At 48.3% G+C, this 20,870-nt stretch overlaps 1 protein-coding gene across 1 annotated transcript in view; it reads right to left on the bottom strand.

Annotated features, from left to right (window-relative positions):
- Positions 1–20,870, bottom strand: part of TRPC7 (transient receptor potential cation channel subfamily C member 7) — a 250,690-nt gene that overhangs the window by 48,338 nt on the left and 181,482 nt on the right. Inside the window, exon 2 of the mRNA XM_068148605.1 lies at positions 19,592–20,369. Within this exon, the coding sequence (XP_068004706.1) occupies positions 19,592–20,369 (778 nt within the window). The remainder of the gene's footprint in view (positions 1–19,591; positions 20,370–20,870) is intronic.

Here is a 20,870-nt window from a genome sequence, read left to right as displayed (position 1 = left end):
TGAGCTTCGCATTTATCGCCTGACGCTTTGCTTATTAGACAGTCCTGAGAGAGCATCCAGAGGGTGATAGTTTTGTCAGAAGACTTCTCCAGGAAGAGAGACTTCAGAAACACAACCTGGTTTCTGTGAAAGAATTTCACCCAGAAAGAGGAATTGGCCATTGGGATGTGCTGCCCAGGGGGGTGGTGGAGTCACTGTCCCTGCAGGTGTTCACGAAAGGCTTGGATGTGGCACTCGGAGCCATGGCTTAGTAGTCAGGAGGTGTTGGGTGACAGGTTGGACTCGATGATCTCTGAGGTCTTTTCCAACCTTATTGATTCTATGAATCTATGATTCTATGAGACAGAAGGCAGCTGACCTGGCAGAGGGCTAGAAAAGGATCTTCACTGCTTTCAGTTAAATTGTGATTGATTTTCATGTGCTGACACTTCAAAGGGGTGAGGAAAATGCCACTGTCTGAGTAACTGCCATAAATTAGAGCACAATTAAGGCTATCATCAATACCCTAACAAAGTGGTGATATTAAAGGCTTGATGCAACAAATAGAAATAATAAGCACAAGACAAGCTCTCACTGACTTGAGAGATCTTTTCTAATTAGGTTTGATGAGGTAATTAAATTCAGCAGCTTATCTAATTAAGGCAACAGCCAAAAAAAGAAGGTAGTTCAACCTGGCTTTGATGAAGTGAGAAGAGTAACCTGGCTTTGAGCTCCTGTAGCTCCTAAATTAGTCCTTCTAACATTTACACACAGCAAGGCCTTCGCTTTCCTTGCCAGGCAAGGATCTCAAAGCGCTGCACAAGCGTTCCTTAACGAGGTAGAACAGCCCAGTCTGCAGTGTGAGGTTGCCAGATTCCTCTGGACAGTTCTTCCCCTTTAGAACTGAGATGCACTTGATAATGAATTTTTTATTTCTTCTTCTTAATAAGTTAGCTTAATTAGCTCAGCTGGCTTAATTAGTTCATCATAGGCCTGAGGTTGCTTCTGCTGTGCGTGTCTCTGTCCCAACTTGGCTCACCATGCTGAAGGCTATGAAGAGCTGCTTCACTCAGCACAGAGCAATTCAATATTTGCAGGGAGGCAGAGAGCCCTTCAGGGATGGGGCTAAAGTGTTGAGCCAGAAATGGGAAGATGACACTTGTGAGAGGCTTAGGAGAAGGGGCTGAGGAGGGCAGCTGGGGCATAAGCTGTGTTTTAGTGGTGAGGCTTTCTGCAGGCTGGAACTTGTGTGGCCACATGTGGTGGTGAGAGAAAGTTCAGTTCTCCCCCACACACAAAGAAACTATGGCTAACTCAGTCACACCACGTCTTAGCCCTCAAAAAGGTTGAAATCTAGGGTTCCCTTTTCCTCCTTGAGTGCTGTAGTCAGACCACTTGTTCTAACTGGGGTGTTCATAAATGGAGGCAAGCAAGAACTTCCAATCTGGATTAAAAGAAGATGTAACAGAACACCAAGCAGAGCAGGTGCATGCCCCAGAAACCAAGGAGGCTTTGTAAATGTGCCAGTTTAGTGCCCTGAGATTTAAGATGTCCTCAAAGTGCAGGCAGCAAATGATTGTACATTTTGCACCCAAATCTGGTACCTAAATATTTGGTGGAGATGGGGTCTGAAGAGCGAATGATACCAAGTCTGGGGTGAAGTAAGGCCTGAAATGTAGATGAAAGACAGATTGTGCATTCAAAGTGCTCCTCTCTGATCAGTTCAGTGCTTTCATCTTCACCATCCCAAGATGAATTTCAATACATAAAAAGCTCATCTGTTCACTGAGAGAACAGCTGCCCAAACTGAAATACCAGCCTGGAAGTAGCTACAAGAATCCTGAAGGACAGTGAATGGAGCTGAAAATAGATGCAGGCTGGGAATGCAATCCCAACCTGCCACAGGTAATGGAGGCACTTCATTAGCCCAGCAAGTACGAAAAGATGAAGGGTGAGAATCCTCTGAGCTTTAACTCCATTCTCCATGCACTGTTTGCAAAGCTCACAAGCTCTTTTTTAGGTAATCCTCATCACCATCTCCACATCATCTGAACATCTTGGGTGTATTAGCTTGTGTTTTATCTCTTCTGCCTTGAGGAAAGCAGTTTAGCTAGCAACTAGGAAAGTGCTTTTAAAGCAGCTGTAAATGGCAAGCTCCCAGCTGGCAAACTCCATCAGGACCAAATTTTGTTCATATCTCCAAGCCTGATGTTTTAGCTGGCTCTGTACTTATGCAGAGACTATGAATGACTTTTCTCTTAACAATTATTTACTCCAATATTGAAGCAGACCCAGGCAGAAACACAATTTATGTAAGGTACAGGCTGAGGCAAGCCAGGAAAAGGAGGAAAAAAATGGGAAAAGGAGCAGGTAAAAAAAAGAAAAGGAAAAGGAAAGAAGGAGAAAAGGGGAAAAAAAGAAGAGGAAAAATGAAAGCAAACAAATGTGCAGCTGGGGAGGAGAGCAGCTCACTGCTCTCAGGAGACTTTCCTCACGTGCTAAGCCAAGCCTCAATGACTACTGAACCTGCGGTGTCCTCTGATGCTCCCTTTTACAAAGGCATTTGTCATCTTCATTCTGGCTTCCTTCACTCTCAGAGTCAGCTCAGACAATCCTGCCAGCCTGAGAGTGAGAACACAGCCACTCAGTGACTCTCCTCAGGTCCCTCTGCCAGCACAGGTTATTGGCTGCATCTCTACAGAACACTGAGCTGAGCAGCAGACTGGCAGCCAAGATTCTCCTGACCCCAATGCACAGTGGAGCCTTGGTGACACCAGCAGAAATGACCTCACTGCACACACAATCATGGAACAGTGGAATGGCTCAGCTTGGAAGGGACCTCAGACATCATCTACTCCAACCTCCCCACTATGTGCAAGGACACCTCTCAACTACACTCAGCTGCACAAGGTCTCACCCAACCTCCAGGGAGGCATCCGCAGCCTCTCTGGGCAGCCTATTCCAGAGCCTCAGCACCCTTGTACTGAAAAACCTCTTCCTAAGACCCAGTCTAAACCTCAGCTTAGAACCATTCCCCCTTGTCCTGTCTCTAGAGACTCTGATGAAAAGTCCCTCTGCAGCCTTCCTGCAGGATCCCTTCAGGTGTTGGAAGGCAGCTCTGAGCTCTCCCTGGATTACAAGTCACGACACATGGTAGAAACCCCAAGCAGCTGAGATTTACAGCAGCATGGAAGTGAGGTTGGTGTGTGTGGCTGTGCTGTACAAGTCTCCTGTATTCCACAGCACTGGAAGCATCTGAGATCCTGCACAGCCTGCACAAAGCAGTGCTGTGACAGTGGTGGGGCTTGCTGTTGTGTAGGACAGAAGGCTGCAGCTCCAGGGCAAGGGTCAGTGAGGGGTAGGGGAGTCAGGATGTAGAGGTGAAGGAGGCAAGGACACATTTCCAGTCACTTCTGGTTGCACCAAGGGTTTTTTGATGATCAGAGCCCTGGGTTTTCCCTGAGACAGAGAGCAAGATTACCTCTGTGTCTTGCAAGGGGTGTGTAGGACCAGCCTCAATTGCACCACTGACTCTGGCAGCTGGGTTCAGCCTCCAGATCAGGCATTTCATGGCCCCCCCGGTCTAAATATGTTCCAGGGGAACATTGCACACCTGGCCAGGCAGTGGGCTGCAAATGGATGTCCTCCTTCTCACCACAGCACAAAACTCACAGCTGGAGGGACAAAATCCAGCTCAGTCCTCTCAGCAGCACTGCAAAACCAGACACAGGCAATCCAGCAACCCAAACCTTCCAGACTGCTCCCATCAGCTACCACCTCCTAGAAGGTGAGGAGTGGGAGTGTCATAAACCAGATGGATCTTTGCAGCATGGAGAACCACAGCTCACACTTGAGGGATGCTGAGGCCTCATCCAAACAGGCTGATTGCTGTCAGGTCTCAGGGTGGAAGATGAAGCAGAGCAGAGAGCCAGTCTGCTTCCAATGCTACATGGAACAGTGCTTTATTTCCCCCAGAGCAGAGCAGGATCAGGATAATGCTGGAGAATGTTACAATATCATATAGAAAAAAGGCTAGAACATAATAAAAGGAGTCCAAATTAGCCATTTCCTGCTGCTTCTGAGGCTGTTGTGCATGTGGAGTTAAAAATGGCTAATTCTGCTGTTTTGAAAAGGCTGATGGTACTTGTCATTCGCTGCAATTTCTCTGAGTACCCTATTATTATCTGTTGATTATGTTCTAAATGAACTCTGTCATGTCTCCACATCTGTTCAAACCCACCCAGATTTCTTCAGAAAAGAGCTGGTTTGGGTCAGAGGGATGCAGTCTGTGGGAAAAAAAAAGCCATGGGAAGTGGGAAAAGGTGAGACCAGTAACTTATCTTAGGCAGTTACTTACAACTCCCCCGCTTTAAAAGGCAATCATGGCCAAGGGTCATGCGTGGGAGCCTACCTCTGACATGCCAGCACCACAGGGCCCTTTGCACGGCACACAGAGATGCTGCAGTGAGCAGGTCTGGGGCTTGCTGAAGCCCTCAGTGCAGAGGAGCCTGCAGCAGGCACCAGAGTGGGGACAATGGTTCAGGAACTATGAAAATCCATCAGCTTTGTGTGCATTTCCAGTCCTAGATTCAGGAACGTGCTTGGGTTTGTTTCCTGCTGATGCTGATGAAATACTTGCAGGGAAGTGTTTCAGTGAAGGACTGCAGCAACCTCCTGGGCTTCAGGGGTTCTGAAGAGGGATGAATTTGCCAATCAGTCTGAAGGGGGGTTTTTGGTTGTAATGGTAGAAAAACTTTCCTATGAGGGTGGTGGAGGCCTGGGGCAGGCTGCCCAGAGAGCTTGTAGTGTCTGGAGAAATTCCAAACCCACCTGAATGAAATCCTGGGCAACCTTCTATGGGTGACCCTGCTTTAGCAGGGGGGTTGGACTGGATGATCTCCAGAGGTCCAACCCCACAATGCTGGGATTCTGGGATCCTTCACTGCACAGTTGTTACTGGAAATGGGGCCACAGACCTGTGGGACAGGGCATGGCACACAGCTACAGAACAACCTGTGTAGGAAAAGCACTTCCTGTGCCACCATTTGGGACATTTAATTCAGTTCCTATGAATTGCTTCCAAATAGCCACCACAAAGAGCAGGACAGGAACCACAATCAAGAAGGTCAGTAAATATTATAAGAAGAGTGCTGGTGGAGTCACCATCCCTGGAGGTGTTTAGGAAGAGCCTGGATGAGGCACTGGGTGCCATGGTTTAGTTGATTAGATGGTGTTGGGTGATAGGTTGGACTTGATGATCTCAAAGGTATTTTCCAACCTGGTCTGGTCTGGTCCATTCTATTCTATTCTATTCTATTCTATTCTATTCTATTCTATTCTATTCTATTCTATTCTATTCTATTCTATTCTATTCTATTCTATTCTATTCCATTCCATTCCATTCCATTCCACTCCACTCCACTCCATTCCATTCCATTCCATTCCATTCCATACCATCCATCCTCCAAGCCATTCTGTTCTATAGCAAGAGAGAATTCCAGGTTTCACAGGGTGTGCTGCTGTCCTGTACACAGCTCCTTGTTCTGTTAGCTTGTGCTAAAGCTTCAGGGTCAGATCTCTAATCAGAAAAGCAAGTATCACAGAGGAGTTTCCCTTTCAATATATAGCCACAGATCTGGCTCAGAGTGATGCAATCTGCAGCCCTTTTCATGGGGAAAGTAGAAGCAGACTATCTAATGCTGCTTCTCTTTTCTGCTTTTTAACCAAATAAAAGGAGCAAAAGGGGAGCAGAGACAGGAGGATGATGAAAGATTAAAGCCACCCTTTCTCAAGGCCTCTGGCCATGGCATATTGTCTCTTACAAATCTGCTCCACTGGAATTTGAGGGTTTCCACACAAATCCAAGACTTTTGGAACTACTGGACGGGAAGGTCCAGCATCTCTGACTGGGGCTGTCACAGTGCCCAAAAGCCTTTGCATGCTCAGGTGAGCTGCCCAGCACAAACCAGCTGAACCCAGCCCCCTGAGAGCAACGCAGGAGCCATGGACTCAGCAGAAATCTGGCTCTGCTGGGGAGCAGTAAGTTTGCTGTGCAAATGAAAGCTGTAGGCACGGTGCACAGGGCCTGCTTTTTATGTTTCCTTGAAGCTCTTGGCTCTTTGTATTTCATCTACATCACAGAATCATACATCTCACGGGGAGAAATGCTTCATTGCTTGGATAAGCAGCAGCAGCAAAAACCCCCACACCCTAGAGAGGTAACTGTATAAACATCAAGAGAAAAGTTTGCCAGCTAAGAAAGAAAAGAAAGAAAGATGAGAGAAAGGAGGGGGAGGGAAAGGCAGCAATGTTCCATGCTGGATTGGAGATGAAGTCTCGAAACAAAGCATCATGTCAAACATCCAAAATGCTTATAAATATTTGCCAATTAGACATCACATGAGACATGCAGAAGCCAATTTAGAAGCTGTTGGGCAGATTTCCTTCTGGGTATTTACACTGCCTGTGGCTGGCCATATGTATAGCAAGGAAAACAACCCAGCTTTTAAAAAGGCATAAGGGCTGCAGGAGGGAAGACAATGAGAGGTGATGCTAACAAAGGTCCCTTCACTGATCCTGTTCAGGTAACTGCATTGTCCTCTGAAGTGTGCTGGGCACCCCTTCCAAAGAGCTCTGTTGACTGTGCACATAACTGCTGACAGGTCTGAGTGCAGCTGAGTGCCTTTGCATTGTCTCCAGGCTGAATACCTACATGCACAGCCTGTGCCAGGGCTGTACACCTGATTTCCCAGAAAGCACCCCAGAAAGCTGCTTCATGGCCTCTTGCTTCTTCAGTGGCAGCACAGCAGGGATTTTTTGGAGCTCTGGCTGCGCTGTGCTGCATTTGCTGGGCACCTCTCTGAACACAAAGCAGTATTTAAATGCTTGTTTAAAGCATTTTCCCACTCAGGTGCACGTTGCTGAGCATGTCTGGAGCTAGCAACAGGTGCTGCTGGGTTCACTTTTTCAGTGATCCAGACCTTGACTTCTTCACCCACAATGAGCACAATATAATAAGCAACTTGTCCAAATAGGAGACTTTGACATTTCAAACACACATCTCTGCTGTTTTCCAAGCACTTTGGACCATTCTAAATGGAGCCAAGGTAAACATGGCAACTGTTAGCTCTCTGAAGGGTGCCAAGCTGCAGCATGGCCTCCAGGCAAAGGGTGACCTCAGTTCAGCCTCAGGAGACACCAAGAGATGTGTGCAACGGGAGAGCCCAAGGACAAAACAGAGAGTGCTTCCTGTGCTGACATCATCTTCAGCCAGAGAACTCCAGCAAACAGCAGGATGCTGTGACCAAGAATAAACCAGGATCCCTTGCATCATGAGAAGGATTTCATTGGCAGTTGCATTGACTCAAGTACCATTGAGTTATTTTCTTCTCCTCACAAAGTTAGGTTTCCTAGCTGCAATTCCTCTCTTCCTATGCACCACAGAAGCCTGTCTCTGAGGCAGCACATCCCTTCAGGAAGTGAGAAATTGATCAAACCACTGACTTTGGATTTCACCTTGTGCCTATTGAATGGTAGATGTACCAAATCCTCAAGGAAACTGGCCAAGCTGGTGCTAATGATTGCTGTAGTGGAGTCATAAAGCCCCTTAAAATTTGTTACTGTGCTTTTCCAGCATCATTCACAGGTCCTGGCAGAAGTTTAGCCTTCAGCAAGGACCTTTCAAGAGCTTTAAAGTTTGAATTGTCTTTAGCAGCAGAAGGGAGAGATTTGCACCTCCCTCTTTTCTTTCTGTTCAAGTTTCTCTCTGTTTTGTACAAGGCAGCTGGGGAGGGACTTTGTAGGGTGTCAGGGAGTGATAGCACTGGGGGGAGTGGAACAAAGCTACAAGTGACTAGGCTCAGATTGGATGTTAGGAAGAAATTCTTCCCCATGAGGGTAGTGAGACACTGGCACAGGTTGCCCAGGGAGGTGGTGGAAGCTTCATCTCTGGAGGTGTTTGCAGCCAGGCTGGATGTGGCTGTGAGCAACCTGCTCTAGTGTGGGGTGTCCCTGCCCATGGCAGGGGGGTTGGAACTGGCTGATCCTCGAGGTCCCTTCCAACCCTGACAATTCAGTGATTCCATGATTCTATAACTCTGCTGATAATTGCTTCTGGGACATTGTTCATTTTTGAGACAAATAAAGCTTCAGTGGGGCCAAAAACAAAACAAAAGGCTAAAATTTGCAACCTCTTTCCATTGATAAAACCATTGGGAAATGCAAAAATCCTTCCCTTTGACAGCCACTGGCAGTGGTTTGTTACAATGCACTTGTTTCCTGTTTAATCTAACATCAATGGGGAATTAAAGCCATGGTTCTACCCACATAATCCTAGGAGAGAGCTAAGGACTGAGACTGAGCACAATTCCTGACCCTTTAGCCAAAGTTTTAGCATCAGGAATTGCAGATTCAATCCTCTCTCAACGTTTTTTCTTACACAGACATACCTTTCTTTCTCTCCTGTTTGGCACTCACAATGACTTTCCTCTCTCTGCACTGAAATTAGTGGATCATTTGACCAGCCTAAAGTTCTCCCCCTGAACAGGGGACAATCTTTTAACACACATCTAAGAAGCTGCCAGCAGCACACCTCCATCTCCTCTGCTCCTTTCCCACAAGGTCACCTTGGTTGTGCCAAGTACCACTCCTGAGCAGCTCCACAGCACCCATCATCTGCAGAGCCATCCCTGCTGTTCACCCTGTTCCAACTCCATGAAGGCATTTAAACACACTCAGAAAGGAAATTAAGTAGGTTGACAACATTATCATTTTTTAATGAGAGCATGAAGAGTCTCGAGGTTGGCAGAGCAGCTTCTCAGGATCAGATGACATTTGATGTGGCTCTGTTTCATAGCAGCTCAGCTGCCTTTCTACCTCGCCTCACAGACAAGCCACATGCTTTTGATTCCTCACCTAATTAAAAGGTGGCTTGCCTTGTTTTCCTTTTCACCTCGGTACCGGTTTTGCCCAGCTCCTCTGAGTGTTTCTGCTGCACCATCTGTGTCCAGCAGCTAAACCGCTGGGTCCCTGGACGTCACATCGGCAGCGCAGGCGACACCGGGGGATGCGCTAAAGGCTTTGGCATGCAGAACGCAGGAATGCAGGCGGTCAGTGAGGGGAAGAGCCTGGCTCCCTGGGTCCTGTCACCAGCTTCTCTTCATTCAACACAAGCTACACAATTCAAAATAATACTCTGCTAAGTCTCCTGATGAAGAAGAGTTTAGGACCTGTAAATGTCAGCAGTAGAATCAAGCCCCGATGAAGCGGTACAAGACTCCAAGCCCTTGCTCCACCTGTGGGAGCATGGCACTGGGAAGTGGCCTTCCTCATCTGGAAAAATGCAAACACCCCTTGCATTAGAGGAACCTTTATCTCAGCCTTACTTTTGGCATCATGCAGAAACGATTCCTCTTTCACCCCCAGGTGCAGGGCTCCTCAGCAGTACTGGGGTTAACTGCTTTTTCCTGTCATCCATTCTGTCACTTACACAGGAGACCACAGGCAGCAAATCTGCAGCTCTGATGTGATAAATGTATCAAAGCAGAAGAGTTGCCCCTGGGCCAAGCTCCTCATTTCACATGCCATCCATAGTTTTTCTCTCTGGCATTTTCCCCATGTTTATTGCATTCCTGCTCTGTCTGTTACAAGCTCCACTGGGGAGGACCCACACTGTCAATGCAATTTGAGACTGACTAGATAGTTTCCTTGTGCTAAATGCATTAGCTTCTCTCCTTCAAATGTGTGGCTCTTTTCAGCTCAGCTGCTTGAAACCCTTATGCCTCCTGAAAACCAGATGGGAAAAACAGGGAGAATAGAATGGGTTTAAACTTAAGCCAAGTGTTTACTTAACACAGCGACATTTGTCCTCTAACCCCAGCTAAAGCTGGCTCTTCAGCTTGCTTCAGGAGCACACCTACATGTTCAAAGGTTCTATGAGGCCCATCTCTCCTGAGAATTTTGGCTGCAAACTGCACCTGCATAGCAGGAAGAAGATTCCTGCCTTAATTTACACCCATAACTAAAACAACCACATGACTTCCAGATCTCAATCAGCCAGCTACCACGGCATCAACAGCTCCTGGGAAAACTAGTCACAAGCATCAAGAGCCAAGAAGCTGTGGTGCCCACAGCACCTGAGCAGCACCACCACAGCACTTGGGAAGAAGTCCTGGTCCAGAGCACTCTTGACCATAAGGAGAGCATCCTCTAAGAAGAGCAGGCCCAGAAGTGATCCTGCAGCACTCTCTTAAGCAGATGCAGGACTATAACAAAGTGTGTCATTCCATTTCTCTGTCGTGAAATGAGTCCAAATCTTGTGCTGGGATAATGACAATGAAATGACACACTTGGAAATAAGCAATTTCCATGCTGCACTGGCATAAAGTTCCCTGCAATGAGTTATATTCCAGGAAATTGTCACTTTTGATCATGTAAATCCCCCTAAGCCCACGGATTCTAAAGTACCTGGCAGCATTTGTGTGGCAGGGTGAAGCTGTTTGTATACCATTCCTGTTTGTCCACAATCCAGAGGACAGCCTGCCTCAGTGCAGTGGAGATGGGCTCACTATAATTATCCACAATAACAACAATTAACAGCACAATGAGGACTAAACCAAATCACTTCCCATCTGCATCCTCTTTAACGTTGGGCTCGAGCTCCTCCGAGTGCGTTACGCCCTTCCCATTCATTAATATGATATGAATTCCCTGCAGTGCCTTGGACAAACTTACCTGACTCCCTTCTCCCATCTGCTGATCTGGTGTGATTATTCTATTCAGAGCAATACTCCTAATTAGGTTCATTTGTAGTTGCAGTAGCTATCCTTGCCCAAGGTGAATAATGAGCAGCAGCCTGCTCGTAATGAACCATCCAGCTCCGAACTACTCCCTAAGAGCCAGTGCTGCTATCAGCTACATGCTGGGGCATTTGGTGTTGCTGTTCCAACACAGGGCTCAGCAAGGTGGTGTTGGGTTGGTATTTTAGCAGTGGCAGAATCATTTTCTGTCTGTTTTCCTCACTTGATTTCAGCTTTCCAAACAATATCTTCCTCTTTGACACTCTGGAGCATTCCCCCCTCCTGGTACCATTTGTGGCTGTGGGCAGGAGGGATTGAAACACAGAAGCACTTTACAGCAGTAGGTGCCCTGAGAAAGCTCTTTCATGGTGAAAGTATTAGGAAGGGCAAGCTCAAAGTCATAGGAGCTCTGTCCTCACTGCAGAGGACCCAGCAGCCAGGATGGAAAGGGCCAACTCCTCTTTCCTCTCTAAACACCAGTCTGAGAACCAGGACTCATTTTGTCTTGCATGCTCAGTGGGCAAGAAAGGCAAACACTCTGTCAACTAAACACAGGCAACTGGCCAAATCATTCCCCTATTCATCACAGTGCTACTGCCAGCAAACTTGGCAGAGAAATGCAGAATCTCTTCTCCAGAGCAGCAGTCAGGGCTGTGGTGAGCACAGTGCTGGGTGGTTCAGCTCTGCCACAGCAGCCTCCACCTGCCTGCCCAGAGAGAAGGTCCCTTGGAAGTGGGGCTGGGCAGCCAGCAGGGCAGTGAGAAGTGAAACAGAGGAGTTTGTCTCCCCTTCACTGTTTGGAGACTAGACACCAAAGGTAAAATTCTGTGGGATTGCCCAGATTGCTGGGAAAGGTTTTGGTAGAACACAGATCCTTCCTACTGCCACAACTGCTGAGCATTGGCTTGCTGGGATGGATCTCAAATCCTGGCTTCAGCTTTGTGGCCCTCCCTACGCATTGTGGTGCTGGAGCATGTCCAGAGGAGGGCAATGAAGCTGGTGAAAGGTCTGGAGACCAGGGTGGTGAGGAGCAGCTGAGGGACCTGGAGTTGTTTATGCCTGGAGAAAAGGAGGCTGAGGGAACACTTTCTTGCTCTCTACAACTCCCTGAAAGGAGGCTGGAGCCAGGTAAAGGTCAGTCTCCTCTCCCAGGTAACAAGCAACAGCAGGAAACAGCCTCAGGTTGCACCAGGGGAGGTTTAGGTTGGATATTAGGAAATATTTCTTCACCAAAAGGCTTGTCAGGCCCTGGAACAGCCTGCCCAGGGCAGTGGTGCACTCTGAAATTTATCAGAAGAACAACCACAGCCACAGGGCTGGGCTTTTCCCTCTTTTGCTATAGAGTCCTCCCAAGACTATGCATAAGAGAGTTAACTCTGCTCACCCCCTCTACCAACCCCTGCCCTTTGGGTCCAGTAACAGGGGCTGTTCCTCTTGATAGAAATGCACTCCTGGTGGAGGGTCAGCAAGGAGGTCTCCCTCAGGCTCTTCTCGCTTGCTCCCTGTGATAGGCAATGGATGCAAGCTGCAGCACAGGAGGTTCCACCTCAACAAAGGTGGAACTTTTCTTTACTGTAAGGTCACAGAGCACTGGAGCAGGCTGCCCAGAGAGGTTGTGGAGTCTCCTTCTCTGGAGACTTTCAAGGCCAGTCTAGATATGTTCTTGTGTGACCTGAGGTAGATTGTATGGCCCTGCACTGGCAGAGGGGTTGGACTTGATGATCTCTTTGGGTCCCTTCCAACTCCTGACATCCTGTGATCTCCTCAGCCTCCTCTTGTCCACACTAAACACCCCCAGTTCCCTCAGCTGCTCCTCACCAGCCCTGCTCTTCAGATCCTTCCCCAACTTTGTTCCTCTACTCTGGACTAGAATAGAATAGAATAGAATAGAATAGAATAGACCAGACCAGACCAGACCAGACCAGACCAGACCAGGTTGGAAGAGACCTTCAAGATCATCGTGTCCAACCTATCATCACTTCAGCACCTAATGTCCTTCTTGTAGTGAGGAGCCCAAAACTGAGCCCAGTGCTCAAGGTGCAGCCTCACCAGTGCTGAGGCCACCATGAATAATGGTCTTATTTCTTCCAGCTGCAGGTGTGGGCTGCAGATGGCCAAGTGACACCTTCAGTAGGAGTCACAGCAGCTACTGCTCCGCTTTCCTGTGAGCAGACACAGGCAGATGCTAGCACACCTTCACACTCCCAGATACAAAACCATCACTTTCAGGACAGCTCCAAGCCTCACAGCTTTGGCATCAGTTCTAAACCACTCTGAAAAGCTTTGGAGCTTTTCTTCCTCGTGCAACATTTTAAAACCATTTTCCTTGGGCACTGTGCCAGGCAGAAAATGATTTAATCACAGAACAGGCAGAGGAAGAGCACTTACAATAACAGCTCTCCAAGTGCTGGGGGGATTTCTCCATTTGTAAATATTTAAGGAGAACAATAGGAGAGTCACAGATTTGGGAGGATATTTTTAAGGTCAGAGGGGTTCTCTGCATCCACTTTCCACAGCCTCTGCACATCCATGCAAAACATGGCTGCAATTCATCAGGTTAGCTCTCCCCACAAACTCAGCGCAGCAGCTGTTAGTAGTGGCTTTGTCTCTGAGAAGGAGCAGCGTGGAGAGTGAGTTCTTCATGGACAGAGTGAGTCCCAACCAGCAGGCCAAACACAAATTTCACTGCAGGGTTTGAATGTATTCTCCTTCTCCCAGGCTGCTTCCATTACAAATTCTAATTTCCTCTCTTATTTTCATACCTAATTTGTTCCAAGAAAAGGTAAAGTTTCAGTAATAGGCAATCTGGTGGTGGTGGGGGGGAGGGAGGGGGGTTTCTGCCTTACTAGGACCTGCTTCTTTCCTGTGTTCTGAGGTGGGTAATTGGCTGCCCTTGCTTATGCATCTGCTTTGCACAGGTGAAAATTGAGAATAAGGATCACAGCTTCTAAGCTCACAGGCCTTCAAGGCAGAGGAGAAGATTGGCTCTTAGGTGAGGGGGGTGTGTGTGTGTGGGGGGTAAAGAACAGATCTTTTTTAAGGCTAAAAGCCACCAAAGCCACATCCCTGACCACATGCCTAAAAATATATAAATAAAGTTCTTCTGAAAGTCCAACCTGGAAAAATTTGTTTCCCTCACTATGAGAAAGACATTGAGCTGCTGGAGCAGACCCAGAGAAGGGCAATGAAGCTGGTGAAGGGTTAGAGCACATGTCTGTTGAGGAGCAGCTGAGGGAACAGGGGCTGTTAAGCCTGGAGAAGAGGAGGCCAGGCATACCCTGTGAAGTTCAGGGTGTGTGCTTTGGTGGCTTACTGCAGCAAGAGCTGTGCCCCAGAGGTGCCAAATCGTCCCCAGGAGATACAAGTGACTGAGTCTCCAGGGCTGGTTTGCCTCTCCTGCCAGCAGGAGCAGAATTTAGGGATTTGAGCCTCAGCTGTTTTACTGCAGCCCCTATGAAACAGCAAGCAGCTCCTAGCAGGCATGGTCCTGCAGGCATCTGCACGCTTCAGGCCATCACTGCCCCCAAACAGCACGGCAGCCAGCCGCAGCCAGCAGCCAGCTGAGCCTGGTCATGATGCTCAGCTGCACCCAAGGGGCTGCTCTGGATTCCAACATCTTGCAGAGGAAGGACAACAGTTACAGGAAAAGTGACAGCAAGAGGCACATAAATGGGAAACAAAACCTGGTGTGCTGCAGTAAATCGACTGACAACGTTGGTAGGATTGGTAAACAGAGACCACGCACCATATGCCTGCCAGGTGGTGGATTAGATCATGCCTTGGGTAACATTTTAATCAAGAGGAGCTGAGATCTGATTTACCACTTATGGCTGGTCAGATCTTTTCACAGATTCCTTTGTGATTCTTTTAACTGAATTTGTCTGCTTTGCTAAATGGAAGGGACTGGAGGATTGTCTTCATCACGAGGACATTCCCCAGCACACACACAAGCTTGGAGTCTAATTGCAGAGCAAGCAGAGCTGCAAACCAGACCTGGCTGTAGAGTGGGATCTCACCAGAGACAGGGATGCACGGTCCCAGCTTTACCAAAAGTCAACAGGACCAGTACTCTGTGCTTCACTCACTGCTGGGATGTGGACAGGACTATTAATCCTAGCCCTGCTGCTCAAGGTAGGTGCAAGGGCATTTCCTGCAGCCTGCTTGCCAGAAGTGCAGCCTCCCAAGGGCTTTGCTGGACGTACAAAAATGATTCTATTGACTCTGCTTTTAATATTCCAGCCTTAGAAATGAGTCACCTGGCTGGGGACAGCTGGTATCTGTGAAGACATCTGCGTTTGGTTTCACAGCACGGTGACATGGGGAAAGATCAATTGCTCTCAGCCAAAGAGGGGACCAGTTCCCATCAGCTCGGCTCATGGGGGTTGGCTTTCTCGTATGGACAAATCCTGGCTGCGTTATCTGTGCTGGGAATGACCTCAAGCTTATTTACATGAGCAAAACAAACAGAGTACACTGGTAGATGAGAGAAGGGTTATTTGCTGTGTGAGTCAGGCCCTGGGTCTACCAACTTTGAAAGAAAAGGGAATGTACACAGGCTTGTCTGCTTGAGTAAAAGCACAGCATGGCCCAGTAGCTCCAGATGCACATCCCCTCTTACAGTCACTTGTGTGTAACACTGAGCTCTACTTAGAGCTATACAATACCTTCATGCATCATGAGATACAGACAAACTGATTGGGAGGTGCTAGGCTGCAATTTGCCTAACATCTACTCTTGCTATTAAAGACCTATTGATTGATGGACAGAAAGGCTGCTAAAGGTCAGCAGTGTGAGCTAGCCTAGGTCTGGACTCCACTTTCCACCTCACTAACACTCCCATAGCTGCTTTGTGATGTGCCATGCTCATGGAAAGACATCTCTGGAGAACTGCAAGTGCATGACTGAACCTTAATCATTCCAGGTGAGAACAGCTTCTGCTGCTGTCAAAAAGAACAGACAAAGTGGTTTGCACCTAGCAATCTTCCTTGCAGTCTCTCTCAGACTATGGCTGACCACAGCTAATGCAACTTTTCTCCTTCAGAGTGGTTCAGAGGGCTGCTTTGTTTCCCCTCTCCTACCTGAACAAAGAGTTCCATGCTCTCTAAAATCACTCTGCCTCCGCTGGCTCCCCAGTCCCCTCTGCTGAATGCTGCTCTTGCATAAGAGATTCAGGGCAGCAAGCAGCAGGTGAGAGCACTGCATTTATATTTTAATTAGCTCATGCTAGGAGTTTCTTCATGGGTTACTTAATTACTATTTGTCCACCCACATTATTAAAACCTTACTCCTGTCCTTCCGTTTCAAGGACTTTCTGTACCTCCTGAAGAAGACTGCATATAAATAACTGCTCTGAAGCAAGGCCAAGTGACAATTTAACAAATCCATTGAACAGCAATTGCAATTCCAGGACTCCAGCAACAAAGCCAATAGATTCTAGGAAAGTGTTATTCTAGGCACACACACACACACACACACAGAGAAGTCCCCTGGAGGTTGTCTGATTGCATAGATTTTTATCATTTGTGGGCTTCTTGGACACACTTTGTGCAGTTGTGCCCTTCCCTAGAAGTGGATTCACAAAGTCATGGAATGCTCTGGGTTGGAAGAGACCTCTTGAGGTCACCCACTCCAGCCTCCTGCAGTGAGCAGGGCTGTCCCCAGCTAGATCTCTGCTAGATCATGGAATCATAGAATGGTCCAGGCTGGAAGGGACCTCCAAAGCTCATCCAGACCAACCCCTTCTGCAGTCAGCAGGGACATCCTCCACTGGAACAGGTTGCCCAGAGCTCTTTTGAGCCTCACCTTGAATATCTCCAGGGATGGGGCCTCAATCACCTCCCTGGGCAACTTGCTCCAGTGTTCCACCACCCTCACAGTAAAGAACTTGTTCCTGACACCCAATCTAAATCTGCCCTTCTCTAGTTTGAAGCCATTGTCCCGGTCCTGTCCCTGCAGGCCTTTGTAAACAGTCTCTCCCCATCCTCCCTCTAGGCCCCCTTCAGGTACTGGAAGGCTGCTATCAGGTCTCCCCAGAGCCTTCTCCTCCAGGCTGAACACCCCCAGTTCCCTCAGCCTGTCCTCACAGCAGAGGTGCTCCAGCCCCTGATCATTTTCATGGCTTGACCTGCTCCATCAGGTCCATGTCCCTCCTGTAGCAAGGGCTCCAGACCTGGATGCAGTACTCCAGGTGAGGTCTCAGCAGAGCCCTGTTGTGTGAAAGCAAACCTTCCTGGGGTTAATGCCATCTTCTACACTGATTATATCACTGACAAGAAATATGTTTTTACACAAACACCTCCAGCTGTGGGGATGTTTCTGCAGGGAGCACACAGGAGAATCATAAAGGGTGTCTCATTTCTGGAAGCACTGATGTGACAAGGTTGAAGTAACCTAGTGGTAAGGGTACTCCTGAGGTACTTCACTGACAGAGGTGGATGTGTGCGGCACAGAACCTTCCAGTAAGGCAATGGTCCTGGAAAGCCTTCCTGGAAACACAATGATTTGGCAAAGGGTTTTCCAGTATTGATTTACTTGCATCCATTTGCCAGTTCTGGAGAGTTACAGCCACTGTTGTCTTGACTGTTTAGCATTTGATTGCTTGTTTGCTCCAGGAGGATTGATGGACCTACCAGGGCCGGTCTAGACCACGCTGGCCGCTCTGTGAATGAAAGGAGGGATTCTGGTAGAAGTAAGATTGGCTTTTGTGCAGCCAGACTCTTCTCAGCTGGCAGAGAGGCAGTTCTGGAGCTGCTCATGCTCCACACAACTGGTTTTTCTTTTTCCTTTCCCCCCCCTCCCCCCCCCTCTACTGAAAAGAAGATGAAACATCAATGAGAGACTCATGTTGTTCGCTGTGGGTGTGAGCCCATAGCATGTTCACACTGCAATAACCCTCACTCAGGCAGCCAGATTCACTGAACCTGATGAGATTGTCTCACCAGGCCTGAGTTTCATGAAAGTCACAATTCACTCTAAAATAGTTGTGTCCCCCTTGCAGCTCTGAGTCACAGTATCACAGTATCACTAAGGTTGGAAGAGACCTCGAGGATCATGAAGTCCAACCTGTCACCACAGACCTCATGACTAAACCATGGCACCAAGTCCAATCTCCTCTTGAACACCTCCAGGGACGGTGACTCCACCACCTCCCTGGGCAGCACATCCCAATGACCAATGACTCTCTCGGTGAAGAACTTTCTCCTCACCTTGAGCCTAAACTTCCCCTGGTGCAGCTTGAGAGTGTGTCCTCTTGTTCTGGTGCTGGTCACAGGGTAAGAAGAGATTGCAAGATTTTGCCCTAATTTTATTGCTAAAAGAGCTGAGTGGTTGAGGTGGTTTTTCCTGTTAGAGCCTTCTGCCAGGGTTTCACAGGCAGCAGCCAGAGAAGAGGCTTCCTTCTCACTTCTGAACTGGAGAGCACATAGCTAGAAAGCCTGAAATGGATGCTTTAACACTTGAGTAGTTTTCCAAATCGAACAGAATGGATCCCTGGGAGGTGTCCTACCCCAGTTTACTCCCAAGATGGCCTTTATTACCCCAGTGTCACTGATGGCAGCTCTAGCTGCACAAGAGCTGTATGTCAAAGCCAGGCTCACACTGATCAGAGAGCTACTGAGGAGGAGCTTTTTTTCCCCTCACTAATTTATTTCAGAAAGGGAGACAATGCTATTTCTGTCATGTAAATGACTTAGAGAAATAATGCAAATGGCATTGGACATTTGCAAGCTCATTATGATAATGGCAGTCTTGACTAACACATAAGAAGCTTCTGCAAGTTCCACTGTTAGGTTTGGCATGATGATAAACTCCATCCCAATCTCCTGCTCATCTCTCTCCCCCTCCTTCATGAAATCCATCACACACAGATGCAGCACCAAGCCATTAAGATGCAAGGCAAGTTGAATTACTTTACAGGAAGCCCAAATTACCTAATTTATACCTTTTATCATTGTAACAGGACTAGCTGTACTGGATTCTTAAGTCATTAAACCAACCTCTGGAGCTTTGCTGCTAAATCAGATTGCTCAATTAAAAAGACTTACCTTTCTTACAGGAAAAAAATGAGTCTCCATGTTTTTAATAATCAGGTTTTCATTCCTGCTGCAAACCAGAGATTCTAAGCAATTGCAGTGTGCCACATGAAAGCTCTGAGCAAGGGTTTCTCTCCTGTAATATGCAATAGTCCCTTCCGAATACTTATTAACCGGAGATGTGCAGCAGTTAACTGAATCAATGAGTAGTTAACACATCTGGCACCTTCTGTAGCTTACATTCCCTCCCTCATGCCCTTAAAGACCAAACCAAGACTTCAGAGAAGCACAGAACTCTTGAGGTTGGAAGAAACCTTTAAGATCATCAAGTCCAATTGCTCACCAATTGCTCCAATCCCACCACTGCTGCTAAGCTACTGCCACTAAACCACAGCCCCAGCAACACATCCATGCATCTTTTAAATACCTTCAGGGATGGAGATTCCACCACTGCCCTGGGCAGCCTGTTCCAATGCCTGAGAACCCTTTCTGTGAAGACAGTTTTCCTAATACCTGACCTCAACCTCCCCTGGCACAACTTGAGGCCATTTCCTCTCATCCTGATGCTTGTTGCATGTGAGAGGAGACAGACCTCCACCTCACTCCAGCCTCCTTTGAGTTAGTTGTAGAGGGTGTTGAGGTCTCACCTCAGCCTCCTTTTCCAAAGACTAAACAACCCCAGTTCTTTCAGCCGTTCCTCTTAAGACTTTCCAGACATGCAAGACACAAAGTCCCCTAAACACCTTCAGCCCAAAGAAGGAAACAAACCCCACAGTGATAAATTACCTTAAACTCAGTCTCAATATTGGCGAGCCTGGCCAGCTCATTGCTTAGCTCCAGCGCCGTGAGGACAGGGTCCTCGCTGGAGAGAGACAGATAAGCAGCGCTGGCTAATCCTTTGTAGGCATTCATCCTGGAGCGGGAGTGGCTGAAGGAGTCCTTCCTCTGCTTCTCCAGACACTCGTTGCACTTGCAAAAGTAGTCGTGGGGCCGCTCGATCCGCGCGCCCTTCAGCAGCAGGATGTGCACGATCTCGTACTCCTGGCAGTGTGCAGCGAGGATGATGGGGGTGATGTCGTGGGAGAAGCGAGTGCCGTCCTCGTCGTAGGCATAGAAATCGTCATCCCGGAGCTCCTGTTCCAGGGGGCTGAGGGTGAGGCGCTGGCCCTGCGCGAAGGCCGGGTGGTTCAGTATGGCCTCCACGATGCGCACGTAGCCTTTGCTGATGGCTAGCAGCAGCGCGTCTCCCACCCGCGCCAGGTTCTCCTTCTTGAGCAGGAGCTCCGTCACTTCCAGGTGCTCGTTGCCCACGGCCAGCTGCAGGGCGTTCTGCCCCATGTAATCCACGCAGTTGAAGTTCAGAGTCTTGGATTCCTCCAGCATTTTGCGCACCACGGGGATGTTGCCGTACTCGGCGGAGTCGAGGAAGCGCTCCTCCTCCGCCGTCAGGCTGGTGCCCTTCTCGTTGAACATGTAGGCTGGGCCGCGGATGGCCTGCCGCCGGCCCTTCTCCCGGAGGGTCGTGTGCCGCCGATGCATGGTTTTGGAGTTGCTGCTCCTAAACCTGCACAGAGCCAGAAGGGAAGGTTGGTTATGGCCTTGGAGAGTCACAACCGTAGAATCCTTAAGGTCAGAAAAGGCCTCGAAGATCCTCAAGTTCAACTGCTGACACAACACCACTATGCCCGCTAAAGTGTGTCCCAGAGCTCCCCATCTACACATCTTTTGAATGCCTCCATGGCTGGGGACTCCATCACCTCTCTGGGCAGCTAGTTCCAACACCTGAACACTCTTGCAGTAAAGAAATTTTTCCTAACATCCAACCTAAACCTCCTCTGGAGAAACTTGTGTCCATGTCCTGCTGTCCTACCACTAGTTACTTGAGAGAAGAGGAGGGAAGCTGCAGCACAGGGGGTTCCACCTCAACACAAGGAGGAACTTCTTCACTGTAAGGGTGCAGAAAGACAAAACCACACGTGTCTGTCCACAGCCTGAGGGCAGATCAGGGTCATTAATTTCCCCACTGATGTGGCTGAAATGCCTTTACTTGGAGCTGCTGGGTCTC

The sequence above is a fragment of the Melanerpes formicivorus genome, unplaced genomic scaffold (assembly GCF_026170545.1).
Source record: "Melanerpes formicivorus ecotype bairdi unplaced genomic scaffold, bMelFor1.0.p_v2 SCAF_2, whole genome shotgun sequence".
NCBI lineage: Eukaryota > Metazoa > Chordata > Aves > Piciformes > Picidae > Melanerpes > Melanerpes formicivorus.
This window is presented reverse-complemented; position numbering and strand designations above follow the sequence as displayed.